Raw genomic sequence first — 9,245 nt, forward strand, 5'->3', positions numbered from 1 at the left:
TGGAAATTATAGGCAATTAGCAAGACACCCCCAAAAAAGGAGTGATTCTGCAGGTGGTGACCACAGACCACTTCTCAGTTCCTATGCTTCCTGGCTGATGTTTTGGTCACTTTTGAATGCTGGCGGTGCTCTCACTCTAGTGGTAGCATGAGACGGAGTCTACAACCCACACAAGTGGCTCAGGTAGTGCAGTTCATCCAGGATGGCACATCAATGCGAGCTGTGGCAAAAAGGTTTGCTGTGTCTGTCAGCGTAGTGTCCAGAGCATGGAGGCGCTACCAGGAGACAGGCCAGTACATCAGGAGACTGGAGGTCATTTTGCAGGGCGCTGGCAGTGCACCTCCTTGCACAAAGGCGGAGGTAGCGGTCCTGCTGCTGGGTTGTTGCCCTCCTACGGCCTCCTCCACGTCTCCTGATGTACTGGCCTGTCTCCTGGTAGGGCCTCCATGCTCTGGACACTACGCTGACAGACACAGCAAACCTTTTTGCCACAGCTCGCATTGATGTGCCATCCTGGATGAACTGCACTACCTGAGCCACTTGTGTGGGTTGTAGACTCCGTCTCATGCTACCACTAGAGTGAAAGCACCGCCAGCATTCAAAAGTGACCAAAACATCAGCCAGGAAGCATAGGAACTGAGAAGTGGTCTGTGGTCACCACCTGCAGAACCATTCCTTTTTTGGGGGTGTCTTACTAATTGCCTATAATTTCCACCTTTTGTCTATTCCATTTGCACAACAGCATGTGAAATTTATTGTCAATCAGTGTTGCTTCCTAAGTGGACAGTTTGATTTCACAGAAGTGTGATTGACTTGGAGTTACATTGTGTTGTTTAAGTGTTCCCTTTATTTTTTTGAGCAGTGTATATTTACGCCCAGGTGTCGTCGTGATCTCTATTGGCATCGTCAGTCCGTCTGCTGGAGAGTCAGTTCATCCGCGTTTCTCTCTCTCTGAAGATCAAAGTCTTTTGTGGTTAGAATGGTTACTTCAGAGTACCATTCAGAAATTTTTCATAGAATAGATGTTTCGGCGGTTGTCGGTAATCACATCCCAGGTTTGCATAATTTCTAGCTGCAGACTAGTAATTAGTATCTAAGATTTGCTCGTATTCTGTAGCGATCGATAGTCTCAGAGTTGAACCATTTCCAGCCGTGTAGCCAATGCTTCACGTGGTATGGTTAGGAATTCAATAACTATTCGCAATCACAGCTAACGCTGTGCGTTTGCTCAGTCTTGGTACTCAAACCTGTGCCACCTCAGCTGACACCGAGGTATGCGTGGTCTGAAGAGGATTTCCTCAGGAGGGGGCTTTATTCGTAACAGTAGAAAAGGCGGTTCTATGATGCCTGATCATGTCTGTGCTCACCGGGGCGGGCCAATGACTTAGTTAAACTTTAAAGGGAATACAATTCTCTCACATTAAAGGTTTGACATCACATTACATCATTTCACAAATAGTTTAATCTTTACTCATTCAGTTTATACAAGAATTAGATGCAAACTCCGTAATTGAGAAATATACACATTCAGAGATATAGTTATGTGTGTTTTCTGTCCTCTCTGAGGTCACCAAATGAAAGACACTCGTCATACCCGTCCCTTAAGTGTCCACTGACCATTCCCACCTTCTCACAAGTGGACCTTTTGTTTCAAATTCCCATTTTGGGGATTTAGGAGTTCGCGATGTGAAATCATTTGTTATTTCTGTGTCTCTCCTTCTGCATTGCCAGGGGGAGAGTCTCCGCCAGGAATTGATGGCCTGAGATAACAGAACCTGTGTGTAGGAGAGGGTGAGAGAGAGGGCGACGCCATGATCTATACCCAGAAAGGGCCACGTCATGACATACTCAAAGTGGAAGATGCATTCTAACGTTTAAAAAAAATGTATGAAAAATAAAACACTAACTTCACCATCTACCAATCAGTGCTATTCTTTGCGAGGTATTGAATAACCTCCCTGGTCTTTGTGGTTGAATCTGTGCTTGAAAATCATTACTCGATTGAAGACCTTACAGATAATTGTATGTGTGGGGTACAGAGATGGGGCAGTCATTCAAAAATCATGTTAACCACTATTATTAAACATAGAATGAGTCCGTGTAACTTATGTGACTTGTTAAGCAAATTTTTACTCTTGAATGTATTTAGGTTTGCCATAACAAATGGGGTTGAATTATTTATTTTTTATCCCCCCAAAAATGTCACTGACATTGTGGAGTATTGTGTGTAGATCAGTGACACGCAATCTCAATGTAATCAATTTTAAATGAAGCTGCTGTAACACAGCAAAACGTGGAAAGAGTCAAGGGGTGTGAATACTTTCTGAAAGCACTGTAGATGCCATGTCACAATACATTGGAAAATTACGTTGAAACAACCTTAATTGAACCACTTTGTGCCCTGTGGGTTTTGTGTGTTTGCGCCTCTCTCCCTAAATGTACTTCGCTATTAGACATCGTACACAAACATGCCCCTTAAATACTTTCTGAAGGCACTGTAAGTCATATTTAATAGAAATCGGGAAACACTGGACAGTTACCTTAAGGCAAGTGGTTGTTTTCCTGTAAGGATACCTTATCCTGGAGAGGTAAACAGCAACTATCAGCAATTAGTAACACACAAAGCATGACAAAGCATAAACAGGCTTTTAAAAACTGTAATATCACATTTACATAAGTATTCAGACCCTTTTACTCAGTACTTTGTTGAAGCACATTTGGCAGCGATTACAGCTTCGAGTCTTCTTGGGTATGACGCTACAAGCTTGGCACACCTGTATTTGGGGAGTTTCTCCCACTCTTCTCTGCAGATCCTCTCAAGCATTGTCAGATTGGATAGGGAGCATCGCTGCAGAGCTATTTTCAGGTCTTTCCAGGAATGTTCGATTGGGTTAAAGTTCGGTCTCTGGCTGGGCCACTCAAGAACAATAAGAGACTTGTCCCGAAGCCACTCCTGTGCTGTCCTGTTGGAAGGTGAACCTTCGCCCCAGTCTGAGGTCCGGAGCACTCTGGAGCAGGTTTTCATCAAGGATCTCTTGATGTACTTTGCTCCGTTCATCTTCCCTTAATCCTGACTTGTCAACCAGTCCCTGCTGCTGAAAAACATCCCCACCTCATGATGCTCACACCATCGTGCTTCACCGTAAGGATGGTGCCAGGTTTCCTCCAGACGTGACACTTGGCATTCAGGCCAAAGAGTTCAATATTGGTTTCTTTAGACCAGAGAATCTTGTTTATCATGGTCTGAGAGTCCGTTAGGTGCCTTTTGGCAAACTCCAAGCGAGCTGTCGTGCCTTTTACTGAGAAGTGGCTTTCGTCTGGCCACTCTACCTTAAAGGCCTGATTGGTGGAGTGCTGCAGAGATGGTTGTTCTTCTGGAAGATTCTCCCATCTCCACAGAGGAACTCTGGAGCTCTGTCAGAGAAACAATCGGGTTCTCGGTCACTTCCCTGACCAAGGCCCTTCTCCCCCCATTGCTCAGTTTGGCTGGACGATCAGCTCTAGGAAGAGTCTTGGTGGTTCTAAACTTCTTCAATTTAAGAATGATGAAGGCCACTGTGTTCTTGGGGACCTTCAATGCTGCAGAAACGTTTTGGTACCATTCCCCAGATCTGTGCCTTGACACAATCCCGTCTCTGCGCTCTACGGACAATTCCTTTGACTTCATGGCTTGGTTTTTGCTCTGACATTCACTGTCAACTGTGGGACCTTATATAGACAGGTGTGTGCCTTTCAAAAACATGTCGAATCAATTGAATTTACAGGTGGACTCCAATCAAGCTGTAAAAATATCTCAAGGATGATCAATGGAAACAGGACACACCTGAGCTCAATTTCCAGTTTCAGAGCAAAGGGTCTGAATACTTATGTAAACAAGGTATCTGTTTTTTTATTTTTAATAAATGTGCAAACAGTTTGAAAAACCTGATTTCGCTTTGTCATTATGGGTTATTGTATGTAGACTGATGCTGAAAATGTTTTATTTAATCCATTTTAGAATAAGGCTGTAACGTAACAAAATGTGGAAAAAGTCAAGGGGTCTGAATACTTTCCGAATGCACTGTATATGTAACAGCATAGCTTCCGTCCCTTTCCTCGCCCCTACCTGGGCTCGAACCAGGGACCCTCTGCACACATAGACAACAGCCACCCTCGAAGCATCGTTACCCATCGCTCCACAAAAGCCGCGGCCCTTGCAGAGCAAGGGGAACAACTATTTCAAGGTCTCAGAGCGAGTGACGTCACCGATTGAAACGCTATTAGCGCGCACCCCGCTAACTAGCTAGCCGTTTCACATCGGTTACATATGCATACATGACATTCTAGACGATTGTGTACTTCCAACTTTATTGCAACAGTTTGGGGAAGGCCCTTTCCTGTTTCTTCATGACAATGCCCCTGTGCACAAAGCGACGTCCATAACAGAAATCGAGATCGTTGTCTAAGAACTTGACTGGCCTGCACAGAGCCCTGACCTCAACCCTATCGAATACCTTTGGGATAAATTGGAACACTGACTGCGAGCCAGGCCTAATCACTCAACAACAGTGCCCGACCTCACTAATGCTCTTGTGGCTGAATGGAAGGAAGTCCCCACAGCAATGTTCCAACATCTGGTGGAAAGTCTTCCCAGAAGAGTGGAGGCTGTTATAGCAGCAAAGGGGGACCAACTCCATATTAATGCCCATGATTTTGGAATGAGATGTACGACGAGCGTTGTTCATATACTTTTGGACATGTAGTGTATCTATCACATATCAGAACTCTATCCAGCTAGCGGCGCTGTTGTCCGTTTCATGCTAGCTACCCGCTGACAAACACTAAAGAACAAGACAACAAGGAAGTAGAATGTTTGTTTTGAATTTGCAACGGGCACATTCCTTACGTGGATTTTAGACGCAGTTAACGGAATACCTAAATCTCAGTCCACTGAAAATGGCAATATTACAGTCTTTGAGTGTATTTGTTAATAAGCGTTTAACAGTGGCTACCGTAGAGATTATGGGGGCAGTAGAGAAAGTGGTAGCGGAGTACCAGGAGGAGATTTCCCGATCTAAAGTGGAGAATGACCGGCTACGCAGACTGCTGCGGATCAGACCGGAGATGAAACGATGTAGAACAGACTCCCTCCAGTTCTCGCTTACCGTCTCTGAGGAGGAGGTTAACCCAGTGCAGCAGCAATGTGACCAGGAGGAATGGAACTCCAGTCTGGAGACGGATGACCCAGAGCCCATGCAGATTAAAGAGGAAGATGAGGAAGTCGGGACCACTCAGGCGGCAGGGCAGCTTCAAGGGCTGGAGCCTGACATTGTAGAGTTTATGTTCACTCCTTCCTGTGTGAAAAGTGATTGTGATCAGGACGACCTACTTCAGTCCTTGACTCTTTCCCAAACCAAGACTGTGGAGAACAGAGAGAGTGACTCCAAAGAATTGGATCTCAAACCTTTTGGCACAGTGACCCACCTCGGCAATCCTTATGACCCTCGAGATAATCAAGACAATGTCTCCAGCCACAGCTCAGCTGCAAGCAGTGATCTAGTAGGATTTGACATAAGCCCACCATTGGATCCCAACCCATCATTGAGGAAACCCAGCACCACGCCTAAAAAACATGACTGCGGGAAAATATTAAATTGCAAGGGGACCCTGAACAGGCATATACAGACCTCCACAGGAGAAAAATCATTTAGCTGTGACAACTGCAGGAAAAGCTTCAGTCGCAAGGATACCCTTAACATGCATATACGGACTCACACAGGAGAGAAACCATTTGTCTGTGGTGACTGCGGGAAAAGCTTCAGACAGAAGGCTACCCTTAACAGGCATATACGGACTCACACAGGAGAAAAACCATTTAGCTGTGGTGCCTGCGGGAAAAGCTTCAACCATAAGGGAAACCTAACTGTTCATTTACTGACTCACACAGGAGAGACACCTTTTACCTGTGGGGACTGCGGGAAAAGCTTCAGACAGAAATATAGCCTTAAAAAGCATATATCGACTCACATAGGAGAGACATTTAACTGTGCTCACTGCGGGATAAGCTTCAGACACAAAGTGAACCTGGATAGTCATATACTTGCCTTCCACAAATAAACAAAACAGAATGAAAACAAAAAGAAGAAAATGTAACAAACATCTTCTGTCAGGAGTTGGTAATAAAAATGCAGGATATGGACTTCACTGTTAGGAAAGCAAAATTCTAGATCACTCATGTTGTAGGTTTAAGGTATTTACTTTTGTAAAATGTTCTATGTAAATAAAATGTTATTTGAATTACAATATTATGATCAAACAGTTAAAAAGGGCAATGGAAACACTTTAGGAAGTAAATCTCAGCAAAGAGATGTAATCAGTCAACTAATACCCTACAATACTTTAACATAAAAACATCTCTGTATTAAGTATTTTGATCGTCGACAAGGTTAATTTGAGCTATGGTCGGCGCCATTTTTAATTGCCATAGTAACGACTGACGCCAGTGCGTCACTGCCAGGAATCAGTAAATTGTCTGGTATTGAATTTTCGCGCGGAGAGTGAATCGAAGAGTACAAGGACATGATGTCAACAACAATTAGTAATTCAGACATGAACTGTATAGCGCCAGGCTGTACGAATTGGCTCCAAAAAATATATATCGGGTAGGTACCATCGGCTGTCCAAGGACCCACAACTTTTGAAGAAGTGTCTCCATGTCCTAAAGAAAGGAAGGACGTGTCAGCTCAAGCTAGCAAGATCTGTAGGCAGCACTTCGCGGAGAAATACTTTGCGATGAAGGGCACGTTCGATGCGGCAACCGGGAGTTTCAGAATGTAAAGGAGTCCTAAACCTACGTTGAAGCCCTCTGCTTGCCCCTCCATCTTCAATGTCGAGGGTTATGGTGTACAGTAGGGGTTACCGACCGACCATCATCAACATCGCTGACTTCCGAGTCAAGCTTAACGTCGGATTGAGGCGACGCGAGTCAATGGAGCCTGGTAACGTTAACCGATCATGAGTCATGATTGTTGTTGACTAGGCTACGGTTAGACCCTGGATAACTTTGTTGTAACTGAGTGGCGCAACTGAAGTTGACATAGCTAATGTTCGCTGAAAAATACATTTTCCTGTATTTGCTTTGCTGTGTGTGTGTGTTGACAGCATACATGACTGGTAGCTTGTTAACGCCAACTGATATATTTGGGTTCAGTTGTCTTAATCTTAATAAAACATTTGTTTGTTTTCAGGATGATATTTTCATCCCTGAAAAGGTTTTCATCCTGGAGATTGTGCAAGAGGAGGTACATGCAAATCCATGTTATTTCTAAGGCTATTGTTTGTTTATTTCAAGACACAATCTGTCATCACTGATGCCATTTTCAATATTTAAAATTGACAATATACAGTATATGCAGTGACTCTTGAACATAACTAAAGCTTAATAGATGCCTTAATATTTTTACACCAACAGGAAAGAACGGTTAGTACAGCATGCCAAACAAACCCCTGGTTGCCAGATTGTTGCTGTGCTGCGGTGGAAAAGAGCTACACCAGGACCATCACTAAAGAGCTCGAGGCCCAGCTAGATTGCTCTCACCACCATCAGTATACAACCGAGTCCTGCCCCTATTGGCCACAGAGCTGACAGAGAGTGAGATGAGTGAAGACCAGGAGTCGCTGTATGAACCTGAGAGCTCAGACACACAATCATCACAGTGTGAACCAAGAGATACAATCGAAGAGTGTGTGCAAGATCAGAAATACATAGTCTTTGATAGCAAGCTGAAGGAGTTGTTCAATGTCTGCCATGAGCCAGGATGTCGAGCTGGTGTCATCATCCCTGAAAATAAATGGTTTTGCCATCACCATGGAGACAGTGTTGTGGGCCACAGGAGGAAGTGGGAGTCCCAGACCAGAGTGGGAAAGGTGTTTGCAGGTAGTGCCATCAGCAGTCTGTCTTCCTTACTGGTGGCTCCCACTCCACATTTGTGGAAACATGTCACCTCCTCAGCCTGGTGCCCATGTCGCTGCGTCAGTTTGCAATCCAACAGCGCATCTACATTGTGCGAGAGGTTAAACCACATGTGGACCCACCACAAGTATGCCATTCTGGCTACAATTGGTGACAGTCCACTGATCGTATCTGGAGACGCATGGTGTGATTTCTCCAGGCCACTCTGCTTCCCACCTGTTCCTCCTCCAGGAGACTGCATGTTATCAAGGTGAAGAATAGTTACTGTTTGGAGACGGAGGGATTAGAGAGATGCCTGCAACACATTGAGGTAAGGTATAGCCTAACCTATCTTTTTTTAGCTGTAAGTGTGTATTTGGTGGATGTATGAAGAGGACGTAGGTACCTTTTTTAGGATAATAATAATAAAATCATTATTACTAACAGGCCCATGGATGCAGTATTGAAACTTTGGCCACTGATAGGCATCCAAGTGTGAGGGTGCACTTGAGAGGCTCATATCTGGCATGAGTATGACCTGTGGCACATTGCCAAAGGTATGTTCAAGTCAGTAACTCAGGGGTCTCATTTACTCCCTGTGTCTCAGGTACTGCCATGGGTGAGGGCAGTAACTCACCACTTGTGGTATTGTGCCACCACTGCTGGTTGGAGTGTCCAGGTGCTAAAAGAAAAGTGGATCACCGCAGTTCACCTCATCACCAATGAACACCAGTGGGTCACTGGAGGCACACTGAACTGCTGTGAGCACCCCCCTACACACCTGAAGAAGGAACAGGATGAACACATTGTCAGCAGCTTTTGAGGCAGTGAGGAAAAAAGTCCTTGAATCAAATGTTATTGGTCATACACACATATTTAACAGATGTTATTGCGGGTGTGGCTAAATGCTTGTGTTCCTAGCTCCAACAGTGCTGTAATATCTAACAATTCACAACAATACACACATCTAAAAGTAAAATAATGGAATTAAGAAATATATAAATATTAGGACAAGCAATGTAGGCGTGGCATTGACTAGAATACAGTAGAATACTATATTTATATATCACAGCTCTGGAAAAAATTAAGAGACCACTGCAAAATGATCAGTTTCTCTGGTTTTACTATTTATAGGTATGAGATTGGGTAAAATTTCATTTTTTGTTTCATTCTATAAACTACTGACAACATTTCTCCCAAATTCCAAATAGAAATATTGTCATTTAGAGCATTTATTTGCAGAAAATGACAACTGGCCAAAATAACAAAAAAGATGCAGTGTTGTCAGACCTTGAATAATGCAAAGAAAATAAGT

General features: G+C 44.0%; 1 protein-coding gene across 1 annotated transcript; it reads left to right on the plus strand.

Annotated features, from left to right (window-relative positions):
- Positions 1 to 4,852: 4,852 nt before the first annotated feature.
- On the plus strand, positions 4,853 to 8,866 carry LOC120052351 (oocyte zinc finger protein XlCOF6-like). Its single transcript, XM_038999206.1, has 4 exons — positions 4,853 to 6,977; positions 7,227 to 7,280; positions 7,451 to 8,261; positions 8,538 to 8,866. Exon 1 carries the CDS (start codon positions 4,936 to 4,938, stop codon positions 6,094 to 6,096), a length of 1,161 nt encoding a protein of 386 aa, XP_038855134.1. The 5' UTR covers positions 4,853 to 4,935; the 3' UTR covers positions 6,097 to 6,977; positions 7,227 to 7,280; positions 7,451 to 8,261; positions 8,538 to 8,866.
- The last annotated feature ends 379 nt before the right edge of the window (positions 8,867 to 9,245 follow it).

The sequence above is a fragment of the Salvelinus namaycush genome, chromosome 8 (assembly GCF_016432855.1).
Source record: "Salvelinus namaycush isolate Seneca chromosome 8, SaNama_1.0, whole genome shotgun sequence".
Taxonomy (NCBI): domain Eukaryota; kingdom Metazoa; phylum Chordata; class Actinopteri; order Salmoniformes; family Salmonidae; genus Salvelinus; species Salvelinus namaycush.